A 24,143-nucleotide genomic window follows, 5' to 3' on the forward strand; every position below is an offset into this window, starting at 1 on the left:
CTTGTAAGCCCAACTTCAGCAGTGCGCCACTTTTCGGGCAGATGCATTGCACCATCCTTCCCATAGATGCATCAGAATTTCTGATGCATCTTGGGAACTTGCAACATGATGCGCCATACAGAAGATATAGTGCATCCATCTCGCTTCTTCTTGGCATGGTGTAGCGCAACTTTTTCTGATGCATCGATGCTGCAACGCAGCAATGCATCAGTTCTCGTAAATATGCCCCTAATGTTTTATGGATGCTTGTTTATCCTTACTCCCCCAACCATTCTCTAGGCTCGGGCAGTCACAACCCAGCAGTGATTCCTCATGTGACCATGGCCCTACAACCAGGGTGTTCTTTTGTATATTTGGGGCCCAAACTTTGGAGCTCTCTTCTTCCTTCTATGAGACTTTGCACCTCCTTTGAGAGGCTCTGTAAGCAATTGAAAACTTGGTTGTATTCATCTGTTACACTGCTCTGCCAGCACTGGAAGACATTACAAAGCCAGCTTTACAAAACAGATTAACATAGCATACCATGACCAGGGCTTACATAGGTTTCCAACCCTCCCACTCACACGCCCAGAGAAGACAGGGACCTGCCATCCATACATGGGATCCAGATCTTCTCTGGAGCACAGGATAAGACGACTGACCTGCAGGTACCTTGCCTGCTCCGGGGAAGATTGGGGTGCGGTGGGGGTGTCATCAGTGAAGGGCACATTGAGCTTGCTGGTGCGACAGAGACTCTTCAGTACCTCTCTCTGAGGGATCTAGAAGGAACTCAGGGGGGTTCCACCGCAAGTGAAACAGTGTCCAAGGCCCTGGAACACTGGTGGTAAATGACAACACGAATGAAGGAAACTGCCCAGTAACATCTGGATGTTCCAGACCCGGAGAAAAGGCCTTACCTACCCAACATCAATGTGCCCTTCACTGATGACATCTGACTCCCTCATTTCTGTCAGCATCACATCGAGTGGGTCCTACAAACTACTTAGACATCTCCACTGGAGCACCCTTGTCTCCAATCCTGGGGCAAATCCATCCTTTTCTGCTTGCAAATCTGCCCTCAAAGTCCTTCGAAGGTTGGAGGACCAACACTGTTGACACCTCCAAACTCCTCATCCCATCCCTGGCTATCCTATGTATCTGAATGTAAATATATGATATTATCAATGCATTATGGGCCTGGTTCACAAAGGTAAAGTTAGACCAACAGTCTAAATTTAGAACTTAAGTCTAAGTTTAGAGTTAAAGTCTAAGGGCCCCATTCACAAAGGTAAACTTAGCCCAAAACCCGTGTACAAAGTGCATTGTTTCTTTTCAAAGTGCTCTGATTTAAATAAATACTGATACAATTAAAAGCACTCTTTCACATGAGCAGACAAGACACTTTGACGACAAAGCTTTTTATTTTCAGCATCCTCCCATGAACACAGAAGCTGCACAAATCCTTCCACTGCATGAAACAGTTGGTCACAGCTTCCTGCTGAGGTGGAAGTGAGGTCTGATGAGGTTGCAGGTGGCACATGGATGTTGGCCGAAGTGCCGGCTTAATGGGGGGAGGAAAATGCGGTTCTTGTGATCGTTCGACTGCAGGTAGGCCTTGAGTTTGGGACGGCATTCCATCTTTTCCTTGAATGCTTTCAGATGGGGGAAGCTGTTGAGACAGTCGGGGACATAGACCAGGTGGTTATGGAGAAGGTCCAGGAGGTTGTAATCAGCAAAGGAGACCTGTCCAAAGGAAAAGATCCAAGTGATGAAGGGATCGCTCAAAGGAAAATAGAAAGCAAAGGGGTTTGTCAAACAAGATTTCTCCAGAGAAGTTAGAGAAGAGAGAAAGGAATCTGTTGTGTGACCAGAGTGAGAAGAGGAGCTCTATTTATTTGTTAGTCCTACCGTCAAAACAAGCATTGGAGAAGCCACCACTGTGGGCTAATAGAAGGTGGAAGTAGATTATTAGAAAAGCCAGGTCTTGCAGGTCAGATGAATGGACAGTAGTGAATGTTCCTTTCTAATGAGAAGAGAGTAACCATACTCTAGGTCCGAGCACTGTGAATCTTTGGTTTCGGTATGTTTTGGATGTTCTTCAAGGGAGTGTCAGAAGCACAAGATCATATTGATGTTTCGTCTGAGGTACCAGGAAGCCAGACTGGCAAGACACTGATAAACCAGTTCAAAATTGTTCAAGCAATCCTGCCCTGTACCAGGAGTCAGTGTTTGGACTGTAAGATAGGAGAGCAGACCAACGTTTTGAAGTCTGCAGATCATGCATATGTTTGTAAATACTGCGATCATGCTCTCAGAAAATTCAACAATTGACCACACAAGGCATTGCTGTAATCAATTGCTTAATTTGTAAATCTCTGACAAATACTCTATAGGAGTCCCTGTTCTAAAAGCCAGGGATTTTTTGCAGCTGTCAAACTTAAACCAACGTCATCCTTGATTACTTTGTTCATTTGGGGAGGAACTTTCTAGAGGAGAAGACAAAGAGACAAAAGAATTATCTCTATAAGACAGAAAATTAAAGGAAGCACACGACGGAAAAGGTGGAGAAGACACCATAGAAATGAAGGAATCAGCAAAGGGACCTGTCAGAAGAAGAAGTGGACACCTATGAGATGAGGGAATCACCAAAGAACAAGACGGAGTAACAGGAGGAAAGAAAAGAAGCCATTTCAGAAGAAGAGTACACTGGAGAAGAAAGAATCACAACGAGACAAGAGTAACAAGAGAAAATGAAAGGAGACCTGTGTAGGTGGCTGGCCCGCTAAGTAGTGTTCAAAAGTTATACATTGTGCAGAGGGTCCAGGCAACCACATGTTGGTTTACAGAGGTAAAACCTAGACCACCTAATGCTCTAATTTTTATGGTAGCTTTGTAGAGCAGTTAGGCTAATCTTGGAGAAGTGCAAAGCACTTGTTGTACTCACAGTATCAATAAATGAAAACACACACTCAAAAAAATAACTAAAGATCAATTTCCAAAAATGTTTCAGATTTTTATAAACTTTTTAAGACCAAGATCATCAAAATCGGGTAAGTCCATTTTTAAGTTATGAATTTTCAAAGTTCAGAAATGTCTCAGATCTATGCATAATTAGTCACCATATTAATCAATCGAGAAATACTTTAACAATGCATACAAAATCAGTGTTTACCAATGTTTCCTCTTGGTTGTAGGTTGAGGTCATCGGTGGACCCTGTGTACCAGCTGGCAAAGTTCAGGCTGCTCCCGGTTTTGGAGGGAGCAGGTGCAGAAAGTCTTTTGAGCTGGTTCAAGGCCACTGCAGGGTACCACTTGGAAAAGCACTGCACAGGTGGACTTCAAGGAGAGTCCGTGGGTACCCTTGGAGTGTCAAGGTTACCAGGGTGTGATGGACACTGAGAACACATCTGGATCTTCGGTGCAGGGCACAGGGCAGCCGGGTACAGAGCGAATAGGTGAGCCAAAATCAGTTTTTCTGAACTCTCTCAACTGGGGCTCCCTTCTGGTCCTTTTTTAGTCTGGAGTGGACTGTCCTTCTGGGTGTCTGACGTTGGGGTCCAGTACCACTTGCTATTGCACAGTTCAGCCACTGGAGGTTGCAGTGCCACCAAACTTGGCACACTTGCAGGCTTCGTCCCCGGGTGTTCCAGGTGAAAGTTGTTCTGCCTGTGGTGTCTGGTTCCTTGATCAGCAGCCAGTCAGTGAACTGGACTTCACTGGCTTTTGAGTCTTTGATGCAAAAGAGTCATGCCTTCACTCTGAAGGGAGATCTTCAGCGATTTTTAGAAGAGTGGAGGTCCTCTGGGGAATCTTAGAGTCGGTTCGATGTCCGAACAACCCCTCAGCAGCAATTGTTGAGTCCTGACTGCAGCAGGCAGAGTTTGTTGCCTTTTTGGAGATGCAGCAGGAGGGAGGAAAGGCTTTGTTCTGGGACCCAGGGAGCAGGAGCTCTCACCCCATGGTTCCAGAATCTTGTCTCGTGGTGGCAGGCAGGTTGTGACCAGCCAGCAACAATGCCAGTGTTAGGTAGCTTTGCAGGAGTCACCTCAACGGTTGCCCCTGGGTACATTTTGCTATAAATCCAATACTGGTACCAGATTGGATTTATCATTCTGAGTTGTTTGATACCAAACAACCCAGGGTTCAGAGTAGCCATCATGTAACTGTGAAACTCGTACTGACCAGTGATCAGCACATGCATTTAAAATGGCTGCTCTGTTCACTCACTATTTCCCAGGGTTGGCATGGACACAGTAGAGGCACATTGCTCATGCATCTAAGCCCACACATACAGTATACTGCACCCTGCCTTAGGGCTGGAAGGCCTGCCAGAGGGGTGACTTACCTATATTGCATACAGTGTGTAGTGGACAGAGAACACAGACTGTGTGCCATGTCGAGTTTGCATTTTAGGGACTTATAGTGGCAGCTAAAGGTGTTGCCAATTGCATCAATATCTTTACAATTTTAGGGAAATAACACTGGCAATGGGGGCCTGGTTAGCAGGATCCCAGTGCACTCCAGTCCAAGTTGCAGCCAGAAACCAGGCAAAAAGTGTGTGTGGGGGGGGATACTGCAGCAAATTGCCAGTTTCCCACAACCTGTCAAAAGAAGAGGACACTGGAGAAGGAGGAATCGCCAAGAGACAAGAGTGTGAAAGAGGGAAAAGGAAAAGGTGATCTGTCATAGCCTGTCAGAAGAAGAGGACAAAGGAGAGAGAAGTAACAAAGTTAACTAAAGAAGAAGTTTCTGACCAAGAGGACACCAAGGGCACCCATGAGATAAGGGAGTGAAGAAGAAGGGAAGAGAGATGCAGCCAAGGAGGAGTGAAAATGGCATAGACCATCGATAGTAGAAGGAAGGAAGAGATGAAAGGCAACGAGCTTTATCTAGAGAAGAAGTCATCAATGGAACCAGAGAGAGATGGAAAACATTAATGAACAAAGCTACCATCCACTTCCAGCAGCCTCCCCTGAACTCTTCTGTTTAATGTTCCCAACACCCAGATGTACAGTTGCACCAAAGCCCACTCTGTCTCTGTCTGTCTCTGCCACTGCATGAATCAGTCATCTCTATGCAGTGTGAGGGACCAACTGCACAGACCATCTACCCCTCTGTACCTGCCAGGCTCTGTCACCTCTGTACTCTGAGAGGGAGATGAGTCAACAGACCACACCGTCTCTGTCACCATAACGTATTATGAGGGACAGAGTCCATGGTCCGAGGCACCGGAAGTCTCCAGCACTGTGGCTATCCAAAGCCCAACCTCTCTTCTACCTGCAGTTCAGTGTCACCCCACCAGAGGGACGTCATGTTTCTCACCGTGCTGCCAACGAGGAATCCAGATGAGTTCTGGGAGAGAAGACGTTCAAAAGCCCTCAGCTGATTGGGCAAATCTTCCATGTACTTCTCCTTGCCAGTGTCCTGTATGGAAATAAACCAAACATTGACAAATCCAATATGTTTGTTTCGTACATAGTGTATGCACACATAGATACCCAAAACAGGCATAGTGGCTCACACAATATATGTATATCTGCTGACACCAACACACACAGTCTAACAGGCACCACCAGGAACTACTCAATCAATCAATCAATATTTGTAAATCGCAGCTACTCACCTGGGTGGGTCTCAAGGCACTGGGGGGAGGGAAATGGCCTCATCTGAAGAGCCACGTCTTGAGGTTCTTCCTGAAGATGGTGAGCAACGGGCTTTGTCTGAGGTGCAGGGGGTGATTGTTCAAGCTCTATGCTGCAGTGTAGGTGAAAGATCGTCCTCCAGCGGTGGTTTTGCAGATGCAAGGGACGGTGGCCAGGACCATCTGGGTGGAGCGGAGGGATCTGGCGGGGTGTTGAAGGAGACACAGTGGTTCCACGATGGTTCAGATAGGCTGGTCCTGCGTTGTGTACGGCCTTGTATGTGTGGGTGAGAAGCTTGAAGGTGATTCGATTCTCGATCGGTAGCCAGTGGAGGGCCATCAGGTGTTGGGAGATGTGTTCTCGGTGAGGGAGGGCCAGAATGAGTCTGGCGGCGGTGTTCTGGATGAGTTGAAGTTTTTTGATGTTCCTAGTTGAAGTGCTGGCGTAGAGGGCGTTGCCGTAGTCTAGCTTGCTAGTGACTAAGGCGTGGGTGACTGTCCTGCGAGTCTGCTGGGATCCATCTGAAGATCTTACAAAGTTTGTGGAGTGTGTGCCAGCAGGAGGAGGCAACAGAGTTTACCTGGAATGTCATTGATAAGGAGGAGTCGAGGATGATTCCTAAGTTGCGGGCATGCTCAGTCGGTGAAGGTGGGGCGCTGAGGGATGTGGGCCACCAGGAGTTGTCCCAAGCTGAGGTGGCATTTCTGAAGATGATGAGCTCAGTCTTGTCGGAGTTGAGCTTGAGGCAGCTTTCTCTCATCCAAGTGGTGACGGCTTCCATTCCTGAGTGGAAATTCCTTTTGGTCGGGTCTTCAGTCAGGGAAATGATGAGCTGTGTGTCGCCGACATATGACACAATGTTCACACCATGGTTTCTAGCGATGGCAGCAAGAGGGGCCATGTATACGCTGAACAGTGTGGGACACAGTGAGGATCCTTGGGGGACTCCGCAGATGACCCCTGTGGGTCTGGAAGTGTAGGGTGGGAGTCTGACTCTCCGCATCCTCCCGGAGAGGAAGGAGTGGATCCATTCCAGGGCTCTTCCACGGATTCCTATGTTGTGGAGTCTGGTACGCAGAGTGCTGTGGGAGACTGTGTTGAATGCTGCTGAGAGGTCGAGGAGTATGAGTGCTGCAATGTGCAGGATTTTTGGGGAGGAATCTGTCGTAGAAGTCCTGGATCTTGAGGTGGAAAAGGAGGTGAGTTTGTCACAGAGGTCCTGTGACGGGTGGGATGCTGGTGGCTTCGGGGGGGCTCTGTGAACTCTTGATGACTGAGAAGAGTTCCTTAGTGTTGTGTGTGGAGGAGTTGATGCGCTCCCAGAGTGCGTCCTTCCTTGCGTTCTTGATTTTTCGTCGGTGGGCGGCAGTTGCAGCTCTGAATGATGCAAGGTCTTCGCTGGTTTGGCGGTTCCTCCATTTTTTCTTCAAACGTCTGCGGGTACGCTTTCATTCTTAGAGTTCGGTGGTGAACCAGCTGGTTTTTATAGGTACGCGTTTGGCCATTTGTCAAACGGAGAGGGGCTAGAGTGTCGGCGCATTCAAGATCCATGCATTGAGATTGCACGCTGCTGTGTTGGTGTCATGAGAGGGAGGAGGGAGGGATTTGGCACACAATGAGGTGAGTTGCTCGTTGGTGATTTAGTTCCATTTCCTGTGAGGGGTCCTGGGGGTGCGGCTGCTGGGTGCGGTGATTGTGAAGTGTATGCAGAGGTGGTCGGTCCAGTCTGGGGTGGAGATGGTCTCGATGGTGATCCGGTTGCTTGAGGTGAAGATGGGGCCCAGTGTGTGTCCTGCGATGTGTGTGGGTGCGGAGACCAGCTGTCTGAGGCCGAGGGTGGCAAGGTTGTCGAGTAGAGTGGTGGTGTTTGGGTCGGTGCAGTCCTCAAGGTGGAAATTCAGGTCGCCCAGGAGGAGTTAGTCGACTGACGCCAGGGCCTGGGCAGTAGCGATGTCGATGACATTGTCTATGAAAGCTGGCTGGGCGGGGGGGCCTGTACACCAGGGTGCCGGGGATGGAGGAGTTGTGGTTGGAGTGGACCAGGAAGTGAAGGTGTTCCATGGTGGTGCACTGTTCTTCTGGGACGGCCATGACACGTAGCGAGGACTTGTGTACGATGGCGAGTCCACCGGGTGGGAGGGCCGGCCCCTCCTTAGGATGCTGTAACCGTTGGGAACGGCGATGGCAATGTCTGGACCCAAGGTGTGGTTGGTCCAGGTCTTGGTAAGGAAGGCGATGTCTGGTCGAGCGGTGTCGATCAAATCCCAGAGTTCGGTGGCGTGTTTGTGGAGGGAGCGGATGTTCAGGAGCAGGCAGTTGATGGGGTTGTGGAGGTTGTTGGTATCTCTGTGTGGAGAGTACCTTCGCTTGTTGAGGCCTGCGCTGAAGTTGCAGTTCCTGCAGGGGAAAGGTCAGTGGGTGTCCTTGGGGAGATGATGCAGCAGTTGCTGAGACATGAGAGAATTTAGAGAAAAAGGCAGAAAAAGCAAGAGTGAAAGAGCGACAGAGAGAAAGAAATACTTACTTGTGATGGCCACTAGACCATCACGGATGAGGCGAGGGGACGAGCCTGCGGGTGGAGGAGGGCCTCAAACTGAGAGTCAGGAGACTCTCAGGTCGTCCCAGCAAAGGCAGAGGCAGCAGCAGCCAGAGGAGCAGGGGAGGGCAGCAGATGCTGACCAGGAGGTCAGTGCAGTTGCCAAACGCAGAGAAACTCATATACATACACTCTCCCATGTATGCAGAGCAGCAAACATACAGCTACCTAGCCAAAGAGATCAATAGAAATGCAGGAATCTGTGTACACACACCAACAAGCATAAGGTAATCATACAATTAGACCCGTAGACACACAGACACTACAGTACACAGACCTACAGACATCTGTGTAGAAAGCCCAACAAGCATACTGGTACCCATACACTGTGAGAACATACATGCAGGTACCTATGTACCTGGACATACAGACTTTCAGGCCATCAACACTGCCCTCCACACATACTCTTCATACACTGACCAACAGTCTATCCCATGTATTCAGACCTAAAGATTTATAGGCACAGAATTAACTACAACCACTGATGGACACACACAAAACACATAGAAACATTCATGTGTGTAGCAACGTAGAAAGGTTCACATACACACCTCAAACAGACACGCACACACAATTCATCAGCAGCACAGTCAAAAACAAACATGGCACCCATGTACACAGACCAACAAGCTTACAGATGCCATTACAAACAGACCATCAGCCACACATGTACAAGAAAATAAGCCAGCCGACATGCAGATACGCGTATACACAAACCAATGGACATACGCGAATCCATGCGCAATGGCCAACATAACACAGTCTCCCATGAACATGTACAAATAGACGTACAGGTGCCCATGCACACCACTTCTCATTCACTGATCAACAGTCCTAAACTTGCATAGAGCCCTAAAGACTGACACAAGCATATTTAAATGCACACACAAAAGACATACGGATAACATAATACAAACACACAAGCAGTCCCAGACATAACAATCAACCACAGACATTCAAGTGCACATGGAACAAAAAATGGATGGACCAATAAACCAGTTTATGAAAGCACTGATCAAAGGACAGCGAGAAAGGCAAATGGGTGAATTGATGGATGCATAGTTAGCGCAGAAGAGATCCAGGGCCACATGTACAAACAAAAACCTTTGCAATTTCCAAATTGTGATTCAATGCGAATGGCAAATAGGAAATGGCAATTCGGTATGTACGTACAATGTGAGTCCACAAATAGCGAGTCAGTAACAAGTCACGTCACAATTTTAGAAATCGCAGATAGCTATTACCAAATTGCGAATCACATTCCAAATTGTGACACCCTTGAACATAAGGTTTGCGGGTCGCAATTACCGATTCTGTATTTGTGACTTGCAAATACCGGTCTCTAAAAATACCTCTTCGCAAAAGTGTTGCATCGTTATATTGGCTAACGAAAGGCGTTCGTACATGCCAAAGCACCACTTTTTCAGTCGCAAATACGTTTGCAAGCTATTTGTGAGTCACAAACCATTCATACATCTAGCCCTTAGGCTTAATTTCTCCTTAATCTTTAGCCCTTCTGCAGAGGAAATCACAAGTGAGGTGTAGAGTGCAGTGGGGCATTGATTCTCATTTCATCCTTTGCCTCCCTTTGGAAGAATTAGTTCCAGAGGATGGTGGCCGATTCCAATCTTCACGCCCAAGTTATCACTGCAAATATTGGAAGAAGCCCAATTGGTAACAACGCAAGGTGTTCTGCATGCCAATTCAACTTTGGAATCTGTGGGGAAAAACACACCTACAGCACTGCAGTTCATTCACTCCAGTGATCTCTTTTTATGAAAAACAAATGACATATCAGTGCAGTCCCTTCAAGCATGATCACTTGAGGAAGTTTCATTTCTACTGGAAAATCATACATTTGATATTTGTGATGTTGATAATTTGGCTTATTTGTGCTTTTGTGCATTCAGAAGATGTAAAATATTCCCATGTTGACATTTGGCAACAATGACAATAACAAGAAACTTTCAAAAGTTTGAATTTTATGGAGTCTGCTTGCTTCTCAGACATTTCAGTTTCGGCAGTTAGATTTTTCTGCAGACATTAAAGCCATTCCTGGATGCCAGCCGTGCGTCATATTTAAGCTATGACGCTAGCCGGCGGTAAGGCCCAGTTAGCGTCAAAATTATTGACTCTAACCGGTTGGGGGAGGTGTAGGGTAAACAGGAGGTTGTGCGTGAAAGAATGGCGCTTGTCAGGTAAGAGTAAAAAAAAATGACTCTAACATGATTAGCGTCATTATTCCCATGCACAACCCCCATGGATATGACTCCTGTCTAAGTAAAGACAGAAGTCATGTCCGCCAGCCCAATGGCCATGCCCAGGGGAGTCCCCTGGGCATGGCCATTGGGCACAGTGCCATGTAGGGGGGCCCAAGTTAGGCCCCCCCATTGGCACTTTGCAAAACAAATAAAAAAACTTACCTGGACTTACCTGGGATGGGTCCCCCCATCCTTAGGTGTCCTCCAGGTGTGGGTGCGGGTGGGTGGGGGTGTCCCTGGGGGCAGGGAAGGGCACCTGTGGGCTCTTTCCAAGGTCTCTGACCATAGAAAAACGCCCACAGGTCCACTAACGCCTGCCCTGACCCAGGCGTTAAATAATGGTGCTAAGAAGGCTTAGCGCCATTATTTAAGGCCCTCCTCCTCCCATGCATGATTTTTGCATGGGAGGATAAATAAGGCACTAGGGCCCTTTGAGTCATTTTTTGCCCGGGAACACCTACCTTGCATCTCATTGGCGCAAGGTAGTTTTCCGCAGGCAAAAAATGACTTTAACTCCAATATTTTGGCACTAGACATATCTATCATCAAAATATAAATATGGAGTTCAGTTTGCGCCAGATTTGCGTAAAAAAAAACGCAAATCCGGCACAGAGTATAAATATGCCCCTAAGGCTCTCACACACAACTCATTTTAATGCGATAGGGACTTTTTAACCTTATATCGTTATGTACGGTGGCGGGGGGCCAGCCTGCGCACTGACTGCTGTAACTCAGGTCCTGATTTAGATTTCGGATAGCCCATGCGCCAAACTATAAATCCGAAATACAGAATTGCTAATTGTGATTCACAAATCTTATGTTCGAGGGTGTCGCAATTGAGATGCAGTTGCAATTTTGGTAATAGCTATTTGCGATTTCTAAAATTGCTAAACATTTTGTTATATCCTACGGGATTTATATTTCGGCGGACGGGCTAGCTGTCATCCGCCGAGATCTAAATAAGGGCCTCAGCCTACTTTGTTTTGCAGCCAATGTGACAAACTTCAACAATTACAAATATGTATATCGGGCTGGAGTGTGGACACAGGTACACTAACTGTATCACTGACAGAATATCAAAAACACAAATATCATGTGGATAAAATATTGTGCCCAAAATATCGAGGAACAAAATATCGAGAAGTTAAGTGCACATAAGCGAGTATAGATTTACCATTCGTAACTCCACATTTATCTACCTTGAAGATATATATATCATCCAGGTACATATTTGTGGAGTTAAGTATATTAAAAGTTTACTTACTTCCACAATATTTTTGTCCTCGATATTCATGACACAATAATTTTTCCCGCGATATTTGTTTTCTCAATATTCTGTATAAATACCCACTGTAGGAGGCTGGCCTGGTTTGTAGTGGGTACCAGAGGTACTTACACCTTATACCAGGTCCAGTTATCCCTTATTAGTGAAATGTGGTCAGTGTCTAGAAGTCAGGCTGTCTAGGGGTAGCTGTATCTAAGCAGCCAAGGCTTATCTAGGAGACATGCAAAGCGCATGCAATACCAGTTTAGTCACACAGTGCTCACACAGATGAAAGAAAATACTTAGAGGGTCATTCTGACCCTGGCGGCCGGTGGCCGCCAGGGCCACCGACCACGGGAGCACCGCCAACAGGCTGGCGGTGCTCCAACGAGCATTCTGACCGCGGCGGTTCAGCCGCGGTCAGAAGCGGAAAGTCAGCGGTCTCCCGCTGACTTTCCGCTGCTCGTTTGAATCCTCCATGGCTGCGGAGCGCGCTCCGCAGCCATGAGGATTCTGACCCCCCCTACCGCCATCCTGTTCATGGCGGGAAAGCCAATGGCATGGGCACGGCAGGGGCCCCCGTAAGAGGGCCCCGCAAAGTATTTCAGTGTCTGCCTTGCAGACACTGAAATACGCGACGGGTGCCACTGCACCCGTCGCACCTTCCCACTCCGCCGGCTCGATTACGAGCCGGCATCCTCGTGGGAAGGTCGTTTTCCCCTGGGCTGGCGGGCGGTTTTTCAGCAACCGCCCGCCAGCCCAGGGGAAAACTCGTAATACCCGCCGCGGTCTTTTGACCGTGGCGCGGTATTTTGACCGCGGCGCGGTATTTTGGAGGGCGGCATCCTGGCGGGCGGCCTCCGCCGCCCGCCAGGGTCATAATGAGGCCCTTAGTGTTACAAAAATAAAGGTACTTTATTTTTAGTGACACAATGCCAAAAATACCTTAGAGACTATGGCCCAGATGTATCAAAGGATTTGGCATTCGCAAACGGTGCGAATTCCAAATTCCACCGTTTGCGAATGCAAAATCGCCTTTCATGATTTATGAAAGGAATTCGCAGTGCAATTTTAAGGAATCGCAAAAATAGTGATTCCTTAAAAATGCGACTCCGATTAGGAATAGGTAATCGCAAATAGGGAATACCTGTTTGCGATTACCTATTCACATATATCATGCATTTCCTAAATGCGAATTTGGCATTTAGGAAATGCAATTACCACAAACTCAAGTTTGGTGGTAAGCATGTGCAATTTTTAAAAATGCATTACAAATGCATTTTTTTAAATTTCATGTAGCACACACATGCCCTTTGGGCATGTGCGTGATTTACATGTCCACAAATATTTTTTTGGGGTGCATCAAAGGGGGCCTTAGGCCCCCAGCACCCTGGGGTAATGCAAAACCATTCTCACCTATGGTCCTACGGGCCCATAGGGATGAATGGAGTCCCATTCCCTAATTGCGATTCGGTAATAGCAATTGCGAATTTTAAGAAATAGATATTACCGAATCGCAATTTTCATACATCGCTATTTAGGAAATGCAAACCGGGATGATGATAAATCTGGCCCTAAACTCCCTTAGGAGGTAAGTAATATACACACTATATACACTAGTGTCCAAAAACAGGTAAGTAAATAGTGAAAATCACAATAGGTTGCAATGGGCCTGGGGTAACACAAACCATATACTAAAATAGTGGAATGCGAATGTCGGTTTCCCACCTAGGAAAGTGTAGTGTGTAGAGGGGCCCTTGGAGTGTAAGGAAACACCAAAGGTAAGTAATAGAACCCACCGCAGAGCCCAGGAAAACAGGAGTAAATCACAGTAAGTTTCCTAGAACACACAAGATGTTGTGATAGAAGATTATGCAAGAACCAGAAGAGACTGCAAGACACCAATGATGGATTCCTGGACCTGAAGACCTGTGGAAGAAGGGGACCAAGTCCAAGAATCACTGAAGTCCAGGGAGAACAGGCGCCCCTGCTAACCCGGATGAAGGTGCAAAAGTGGAACCACCAGTGAGAAGACAAAGTCAGTTATGCACCCAAGAAGGTGGATGCAGTTTCCTGGTTGGTGCAGACGATGTACCACACCGGATGGATGATTGCAGTCTGGTTTGCATTGCTGGATTCTGCCAACAAGCCTTGGCACACGCAGAGCTCGCAGTTAGTGGAAAATGGCGCACCCCGGGACCAGGAGGGACCTGGTGGCCTCTACCCAGAAGGGCGAGACAGAGGGGCCTCTCAGCAACTCAGAGACCCTCAGAGGACCAGGCAACGTGCACAGGAGTCCCACAGCACGGGGACAAAGAAGGTGCAAATGGAGGCCCACACAGCATGACACAAAGGGATCCCATGCTGCCGGATAACCACTCAGGAAGCAGTGCGTCCCAGGATGGAGTGCTGGGGGTCTAACTGTGCTGTGCACGAATAACTTTGTGGAAGGTCACCCACAAGCCTTGGCAACTGCAAGTCACGCGGTGCAGGGGGGTACTGTCTTGCATGGGAAGGTAAGCCCTTACCTCCAACAAAGTTGGACAGCTGGACCTTTGGACTGTCAGGGTCACTTTAGGCTACCACCTGTGTTGCTGGATCCATGCTCGTCGTCAGGAGATGGGTCCCACGCCACCGGTCGTCACTGCAGAAGGGTGCCTGCTGAAGCAGGGAAGTGACTCCGTCACTCCATGGGAGATTCCTTTGATTCTTCTGGTGCAGGAGGAAGACAGGCAGTCCTTGGAGGATGCACAACCTGGGAACAGTTGCAGTTGCTGGCAGGAGCTGAAGATACAATGTTGCAGAAGTTGTCTTTGCTTCTTTGTTGCAGTTTGTAGATTTCCTGGAGTGTTCAGCTGCGGTTCCGTCAGTAGAAGACTGGCCACTCAGATGCTCCTAGAGTTCTCTGCCCATCCTGAAAACAAGATGGCAGAACCCAGGTACCCTCTGGAGGAGCTCTGAGCACCACCCCTGGGGTGGTGATGGACAGGGGAGTGGTCACTCCCCTTTCCTTTGTCCAGTTTCGCGCCAGAGCAGGGACTGGAGGGCCCTGAACTAGTGTAGACTGAATTATGCACAGAGGGCACCATCTGTGCCCTTCAAAGCATTTCCAGAGGCTCTGGGAGGCTAACCCTCCCATGCCTGTAACACCTCTTTCCGAAGGGAGAGGATGTAATACCCCGTTCCCAAAAGAAATCCTTTGTTCTGCCTTCCTGGGACTCAACTGCTCAAGCAACAGGAGGGCAGAAACCTCTCTGTGAGGTGGCAGCAGCTGGGGCTGCCTGGTAAACCTCAGAAGGGTGGTATGGCAGTACTGGGGTCCACTGTCGAGCCCCAGGAGTGCATGGAATTGTGCATCCAATACCAGAATCATTATTGGGGTACAATTATTTATTGTTAGACACCTTACATGGCCATATTCAGAGTTACAATTGTGAAGCTGGACATAGGTATTGACCTATGTCCAGTGCACGTGTAAAATGGCGTCCCCACACTCACGAAGTATGAAAAAATGGTACTGGACGACGTGGGGGCACCTCTGCTAGTGAAGGGGTGCCCTCACACACAGATACTCTGCGCCCTGCCCTCAGGGCTGAATGGCCTACTATAGGGGTAACTTATAAGTGATCTGGTGCAGTGATAATGGCTGTGAAAGGCTGCATACACCTTTTCAAGCAGTCTGCAATGGCAGTCCTGCAGAAGCCTTTGCAGGGGCTCCCTATGGGTGGCAAAAGTAATGCTGCAGCCCATAGTGATCCCCTGCAACCCCAATGCCCTGGGTACTTAAGCACCATATATTAGGGACTTATAAGGGGGCACCAGTATGCCAATTTGGGATGACATACTGGGTTACCAGTATGTAGTGACAAATTTGGGAAAAGAGAGAGCATAAGCACTGGGGTCCTGGTTAGCAGGGTCCCAGTGACACAGTCAAGCATACTGACGAACAGTCAAACACACTGAAAAAAAGGCCAAAACATGGGGGTAACCATGCTAGAAAGAGGTTTCCTTCTCACACCCACTAACTGTGTCTTGGCAGCCAAAGTCTGCCCTGGCTGTCTGTCAAAAATTATGTGTGGTTTAATTTTTGTAGTATAATTGTCCTGGAAATAGTTGTATTAATTCTGCACGTCTAAAGATAACACAACTATGGGTCCCATTAATTCTGGATACCCTCAGTGGGTGGAATGTTTTTATAGCCTTATAGCCCTTCTGCCTCAGGCTATACTGGTTGTGAAGGTTCCTCTACCTTGTTCCAGGCCCTTGCCTCTGACTTGGCCTATAACTAGGGCTCACGGCCTTTAACAACTGGTATACCCTCAGCAGCGGGCTATTGTTTTTTTTAATGTCTTTTTTGCCTCTTCCTATAATTTATCATTAATTTTCTCATTGAGGTATGCGCTAGGGGAACCATTAAACATGACAGTTTGTGGTAGAAATAATTTAGGTTCACAGCATTGGTGTATGTTTTGTGGCCTGTATTAACCTCTTAAAAAAATAAATTTGTTCATGTAAGACAAAGAGAAGTTTCCATGGGCGTATCATGTCAGCACCTTAATTAAAATATAGGTGGTCCCAAACTGTAGATTTATCTGTATTGCAGTGTTATATTAATCATGCAGTCATCATGGAACTTTAACAGTGTAGTTGGGGCTTACTGATTTTAATTGTATTCATATAGCGCTTACTACCCTTAACGAGGCGTCAAAGCCCTTTTTGGCGAGTAGCACGCTACTCCGGAACCCAAGATGAATTAGTGGTGGATTAGTATAGGGAAATATGAGTACATAAGTAGTATTATTATGAGTTAATTTGAGCGGAGGGAATGTGAGTTTGTTAATTGGATTGACTGGAGTAATGGAGGGATAGAGGAGGGAAGAATCCAGAAGTGTTAATTGGGAGTTTACAGTTATAGGATGGGGCTTGGGATGAGTAACGGAGAGATGGAGGAGGGAGATCATAGAAGCAGGAGGGGTTTTGGATGAGTAAAAGGTGAGATAAATGAGGGAGAATTTAGTAGGGTTGTTTGGGAGATCACAGTAGTAAATTGAGGTTTGGGGGTGAGCCAGGAGCGGTAGAGGAGGGAAGAATTTACGCAGGGTTATTTTGGAGATCAAAGTAGTAGAATGGGTTTGGGATGAGTCAGAGTGGGGATGGAGGATAGAATGATAGAGACAAAGGGTGATGGGGAGACAGAGTAAAGCTTACAAGAGAGTACTTTTTTAAAAACAAATTTTATTTAATTATTTATTTGTAGAAATGTCTTTAATTTTATTTATTTGTATTTCTTTTTTCTCTAGTACAGTATGACTAGAGTAATAGATAGATATGTAAATACACAGTAACTGAGTATATGTGCAAGGAATATAATAATGGGTATAATAATATGAGAAGAAAAGTAGCATTGTATAAACACAGACTTTTAAAATTTGTAATATTTGATGTTAATTAATAAGTGTACTTTTCTAACATTAATTTATCTTCCCTCAATTTTTCAACAGAAAAATGCTTGCTCGCCATCATACATAAAAGCACCATCAAGATCACCACCAACACCAAGGACACCCTAGACAGTGCAGAACACCTACACTTCTTAATTCACATAAACGGCAACACCACCCTCAGAGGAACCCTCATTTACAGACCACCAGGACCTCACCCCCCTTTCTGTGATGCCATCACTGACACCATCAGCCCCCACGCCCTCAGCTCCACAGACTATATCCTCCTCGGTGACATCAACTTTCACCTGGAAAACACCCATGACCACAACTCCACAGCCCTGCTAGACAACCTCACGAACCTAGGACTCAAACAACTGGTCACCTCCCCCACTTACTCAGCAGGACACACGCTGGACGCAATTTTCACCTCCAGCAACCACATAACATTCACACACACCACCGAACTCCACTGGACCAACCACCACTGCGCCCACTTCTCCTTCACGAAACCCCTCACCCACTACCGACAACACTCCACACCCTGCCCTATGTGGGACAAGATCCCCACAGAACACCTGAACACCAAGCTCGCACAAGCCACTCCCCCCCACCAACGACCCCAACATCGCTGCCCCCAACTTCACACAATGGCTTACAACCTGCGCAGACTCCCTCACCCCTCTGAAAAGCAACAACACCACCCGCAACATCAAGACCGTCCCCTGGTTCACCACTGAAATCCAAGCCTCCAAGCGTGAATGCTGCAAAACCGAGAAAGCTTGGCACCAAGAACCCTCCAAGATCAACTTCTCCACCCTCAAAACCACCATACGCAAACACCACCAACTCATCCGGACCACCAAAAGAGCTTACTACAAAGAACACATAGATAGTAACTCACATAACAGCAAAGAACTCTTTACCATCATCAAAGAGCTCACCAAACCTAAATCCTGCAGCAGCGACCCCACTCACAGACAAAACCTTTGCAATTCCCTCTCCAACCACTTTCACCTCAAAATCTTAGACATATACAACAGCTTCACACCATCTGCACCGACCAACACCACCACTGACACAACCAACAACACCACACCCCCCCACTCCAACGTACTACACACCTGGGCCTCTACCGACGACGAAGAAACTGAAATAACATGAACTCCGTCCACTCAGACTCCCCGACAGACCCCTGCCCCCATCACATCTTCAACAAGGCCAGCCCAATCATCGCTCCCCAGCTTCGCGCCGTAATCAACAGCTCCTTCGACGACACCACCTTCCCAGACGCCTGGAAGCACGCCGAAGTAACCGCACTCCTCAAAAAACCCAAAGCAGACCCGGAAGACCTCATGAACTACCGCCCCATTTCTCTTCTCCCCTTCCCCGCCAAGGTCGCTGAGAAGATAGTGAACGCCTGCCTGTCTCACTTCCTAGAGGAAAACAACGCACTCAACGCCTCCCAGTCTGGATTCCGCAAGAACCACATGTAGAAGGCTGGACTGGCTTGTAGTGAGTACCAAGGGGTACTTGCACCTTGCACCAGGCCCAGTTATCCCTTATTAGTGTATAGGGTGTCTAGCAGCTTAGGCTGATAGATAATGGTAGCTTAGCAGAGCAGCTTAGGCTGAACTAGGAGACGTGTGAAGCTACTACAGTACCACTTAGTGTCATATGCACAATATCATAAGAAAACACAATACACAGTTATACTAAAATTAAAGGTACTTTATTTTTATGACAATATGCCAAAGTATCTTAGAGTGTACCCTCAGTGAGAGGATAGGAAATATACACAAGATATATATACACAATAGTAAAAATATGCAGTATAGTCTTAGAAAACAGTGCAAACAATGTATAGTTACAATAGGATGCAATGGGGAAACATAGGGATAGGGGCAACACAAACCATATACTCCAGAAGTGGAATGCGAACCACGAATGGACCCCAAACCTATGTGACCTTGTAGAGGGTCGCTGGGACTATTAGAAAACAGTGAGAGTTAGAAAAATAACCCTCCCCAAGACCCTGAAAAGTGAGTGCAAAGTGCACTAAAGTTACCCTAAGGACAAAATAGTCGTGTTAGAGGGAAAATGCAAGGAAAACACAAATCAGCAATGCAACAACGATGGATTCCTGACTGAGGGTACCTGTGGAACAAGGGGACCAAGTCCAAAAGTCACAAGCAACTCGGAGATGGGCAGATGCCCAAGAAATGCCAGCGGTTGGTGCAAAGAAGCTCTTACTAGGCTGAAGAACTGTGAATACTGCAGGAACGACAAGGGCTAGAGACTTTCCCTTTGGAGAATGGATCCCCCACGCCTTGGAGAGTCGTGCAGAAGTGTTTTCCCGCCGGATGGACGCCAACAAGCCTTGCTACACGCAAATCGTGCGTTTGGCGTTTTTGGACGCTGCTGGGGCCCAGGAGGGACCAGGAGGTCGCAAATTGGACCTGCAGAGAGAGGGGACGTCGAGCAAGACAAAGAGCCCTCACTGAAGCAGGTAGCACCCGGAGAAGTGCCAGAAACAGGCACTACGAGGATGCGTGAAACGGTGCTCGCCGAAGTTGCACAAAGGAGTCCCACGTCGCCGGAGACCAACTTAGAAAGTCGTGCAATGCAGGTTAGAGTGCCGTGGACCCAGGCTTGGCTGTGCACGAAGGATTTCCGCCGGAAGTGCACAGGGGCCGGAGTAGCTTGCAAAGTCGCGGTTCCCAGCAATGCAGCCCAGCGAGGTGAGGCAAGGACTTACCTCCACCAAACTTGGGCTGAAGAGTCACTGGACTGTGGGGGTCACTTGGACGGTGTCGCTGGATTCGAGGGACCTCGCTCGTCTTGCTGAGAGGAGACCCAAGGGACCGGTAATGCAGCTTTTTGGTGCCTGCGGTTGCAGGGGGAAGATTCCGTCAACCCACGGGAGATTTCTTCGGAGCTTCTGGTGCAGAGAGGAGGCAGACTACCCCCACAGCATGCACAAGCAGGAAAACAGTCGAGAAGGCGGCAGGATCAGCGTTACAGAGTTGCAGTAGTCGTCTTTGCTACTATGTTGCAGGTTTGCAGGCTTCCAGCGCGGTCAGCGGTCGATTCCTTATCAGAAGGTGAAGAGGGAGATGCAGAGGAACTCGGGTGAGCTCATGCATTCGTTATCTAAAGTTTCCCCAGAGACAGAGACCCTAAATAGCCAGAAAAGAGGGTTTGGCTACCTAGGAGAGAGGAAAGGCTACTAACACCTGAAGGAGCCTATCAGCAGGAGTTTCTGACGTCACCTGGTGGCACTGGCCACTCAGAGCAGTCCAGTGTGCCAGCAGCACCTCTGTTTCCAAGATGGCAGAGGTCTGGAGCACACTGGAGGAGCTATGGACACCTCCCAGGGGAGGTGCAGGTCAGGGGAGTGGTCACTCCCCTTTCCTTTGTCCAGTTTCGCGCCAGAGCAGGGGCTAAGGGGTCCCTGAACCGGTGTAGACTGGCTTATGCAGAATTGGGCACCTCTGTGCCCAACAAAGCATTTCCAGAGGCTGGGGGAGGCTACTCCTCCCCTGCCTTCACACCATTTTCCAAAGGGAGAGGGTGTCACACCCTCTCTCAGAGGAAGTTCTTTGTTCTGCCATCCTGGGCCAGGCCTGGCTGGACCCCAGGAGGGCAGCTGCCTGTCTGAGGGGTTGGCAGCAGCAGCAGCTGCAGTGAAACCCCAGGAAGGGCAGTTTGGCAGTACCAGGGTCTGTGCTACAGACCACTGGGATCATGGGATTGTGCCAACTATGCCAGGATGGTATAGAGGGGGCAATTCCATGATCATAGACATGTTACATGGCCATATTCGGAGTTACCATGGTGAAGCTACATATAGGTAGTGACCTATATGTAGTGCACGCGTGTAATGGTGTCCCCGCACTCACAAAGTTCAGGGAATTGGCTCTGAACAATGTGGGGGCACCTTGGCTAGTGCCAGGGTGCCCTCACACTAAGTAACTTTGCACCTAACCTTTACCAGGTAAAGGTTAGACATATAGGTGACTTATAAGTTACTTAAGTGCAGTGTAAAATGGCTGTGAAATAACGTGGACGTTATTTCACTCAGGCTGCAGTGGCAGGCCTGTGTAAGAATTGTCAGAGCTCCCTATGGGTGGCAAAAGAAATGCTGCAGCCCATAGGGATCTCCTGGAACCCGAATACCCTGGGTACCTCAGTACCATATACTAGGGAATTATAAGGGTGTTCCAGTAAGCCAATGTAAATTGGTAAAATTGGTCACTAGCCTGTTAGTGACAATTTGAAAGTAATGAGAGAGCATAACCACCGAGGTTCTGGTTAGCAGAGCCTCAGTGAGACAGTTAGGCACCACACAGGGAACATATACATGCACACCTATGAGCACTGGGGCCCTGTGTGACAGGGTCCCAGTGACACATACATATAGGCCACAAACCTATGAGCACTGGGGTCCTGACCAGCAGGATCCCAGTGACACATAACAAACATACTGAAAACATAGTGTTTTCACTATGAGCACTGAGGCCTGGCTATCAGGATCTCAGTGAGACAGTGAAAACAGTGACAAACACCCTGACATACACTCACAAACAGGCCAAAAGTGGGGGTAACAAGGCTAGAAAGAGGCTACCTTCTCACACAACCCCCCCCGAAACGAAGGACAATAAGGCTAACCTTGGCCAGTTGAGACTTTATTGTCTAAGTGGTGATAAGTAGAGAGTAGCTCTGCAATAGACTGGTTACTCCCTTTATCATCCACTATAAGGTTACTTCCCTGTGGGGATGTAAACCACCCTGTTTGAAGTTTTTTAGCTAAGCAACAATGTGAAGATGTATTTTCAGAGTTTCTATCAGTAAGTTTTAGTTTAGAGCAGTGGGAATTGTCCACTGAACCTATTTGTAGTGATGGAAATGCCAGACAGGGATGCTGTCTCAGAAAAGCCATAGCTGGGCAAAAACTTTGTCCATCTGGCTGGAAGAGAGAACAGGGATGTTGTTTCTCTTGAGTTGGAGCAGGGCAGGGATGCTGTCCTATGAGCTCCACACTAGGGCAGGGATGCTGTCCTAAGTGTTGTGAGGTAGTGCAGGGTTTCTGCACTAAAGTTTCTCTGGGAGGGTTGGAGGGATGCTCCATGTTAACTAAAATGGTGCTGTTTTTCTCACCAATGTTAGTTATCCCACAGAGAGGTACTTCCACCTCAGGGAGTCCAGCTTTGCCAGCTGATGATTCCCTTGGAACAGGTGCCACCCCAGGAGAGGTTTCTCCCACCACAGGAATAGTATCCTGAATGGTAGGGTGGTTAGGGGATACTGTGATACCCTTTTTACCTGTTGATGGAGAGGGATCCTGAGTTTTCAGGCCTTCTCTCCTTTGCTTTTTCATTTCACTTGAAATGAGAGGGAACAATTCCTCAGGGATGCCCAGCATGGCCTCATGGGCATAAAACTCTACATCAGCCCAACCTGAGGCCTCTAGGTCATTACCTAAGAGACAGTCTACAGGTAAGCTAGGTGATACCACCACCTGCTTAGGGCCAGTAACTCCACCCCAACTAAACTGAATTATAGCTAAGGGAAGAAACTTAGTGGAGTTATGGACATCAATAATCTTATACTGTTGTCCAATGATGTGTTGATCAGGGTGCACTAGGTTTTCAGTCACCAAAGTGAAACTGCCACCTGTGTCCCTGTAGGCCAAGGCCTCAACACCATTTATTAAAACTGTCTGCCTGTACTTATCCATTGTAAGGGGACAAGCAGCCAGTGTGGCAAGGCCAATGCCACTAGGTGTGACAGAAACTGTCTTGGGACTGATGACATCAGTTTCCACTATGGACCCATAAGTGAACCCAACTACACCCTTTGCTTGACTGTTGCCAGCAGTCCCACCACTAGTACCACTACTGCTAGGGGCACTAGAGCTTGATGTATTAGTGGTGGTAGGCTCAGGGGGTTTACCTGGACAGGACTTATTCCCTGGCCTATGGCCTCTATTTTTACACACAAAGCACCAAGGCTTTTTAATGTGTGCAGGTTGGGAAGAAGAGGAATAATTTGTTTTATCCCCACCCTCTGAAGAGTGTTTAAGATTTGAAGTGGGATCTTTGGTTTTACCCTTATCCCCATGCTTATCTTGAGATTTTTCACCATCTTTCTTCTTATTGCCATCTTTGTCACCCCCTGTATGAACTTTTCTGTTCACCCTTGTTCTGACCCATTTGTCTGCCTTCTTTCCCAATTCTTGGGGAGAGGTCAGATCAGAGTCTACCAGGTACTGGTGCAACAAATCAGACACACAATTATTAAGTATATGCTCTCTCAGGATTGTGTTATACAGGCTTTCATAATCAGTAACTTTACTGCCATGTAACCACCCCTCCAAGGCCTTCACTGAATGGTCAATAAAATCAACCCAGTCTTGTGAAGACTCCTTTTTGGTCTCTCTGAACTTTATCCTGTACTGTTCAGTGGTTAAGCCATAACCATCCAGGAGTGCATTCTTAAGAACTTGGAAATTATTAGCATCATTTTCTTTCACAGTAAGGAGCCTATCCCTACCTTTTCCACTAAATGATAGCCATAGGATAGCAGCCCACTGCTTTTGAGGGACATCCTGTACAGCACAGGCCCTCTCAAGTGCAGCAAACCACTTGTTAATGTCATCCCCCTCCTTATAAGGGGGAACTATCTTGTGCAGATTCCTGGAATCATGCTCTTTTGCAGGATGACTATGGGGAATACTGCTGCTGCCACCATGGGTATCTAAACCCAACTTCTGTCTTTCCTTCTCTAATTCTAAAGACTGTCTATCCAAATCCAGCTGTTGCTTCTTGAGCTTCAGTCTGGTTTGTTCCACTCTCAATCTATTGAGCTCCCTTTCTAACAATCTGTCATCAGGGTGGGTGGGAGGGACATTTCTAGATACAGAGGTATGATGGGAATGAACAGAAGGAGACCTGTCCC

The 24,143-nt window shown here is 47.7% G+C and overlaps 1 protein-coding gene across 1 annotated transcript in view; it reads right to left on the reverse strand.

Annotated features, from left to right (window-relative positions):
- Positions 1 to 1,381: 1,381 nt before the first annotated feature.
- LOC138293741 (glutathione S-transferase P 1-like) overlaps positions 1,382 to 24,143 on the reverse strand; it is a 73,303-nt gene continuing 50,541 nt past the window's right edge. Inside the window, exons 6-7 of the mRNA XM_069233079.1 lie at positions 5,302 to 5,403; positions 1,382 to 1,722 (exon numbers count right to left, since the gene is read on the reverse strand). Coding sequence (XP_069089180.1) covers positions 1,465 to 1,722; positions 5,302 to 5,403 — 360 coding nt within the window. The 3' untranslated portion in view covers positions 1,382 to 1,464. The remainder of the gene's footprint in view (positions 1,723 to 5,301; positions 5,404 to 24,143) is intronic.

Source organism: Pleurodeles waltl, chromosome 4_2, assembly GCF_031143425.1.
Source record: "Pleurodeles waltl isolate 20211129_DDA chromosome 4_2, aPleWal1.hap1.20221129, whole genome shotgun sequence".
Lineage (NCBI taxonomy): Eukaryota > Metazoa > Chordata > Amphibia > Caudata > Salamandridae > Pleurodeles > Pleurodeles waltl.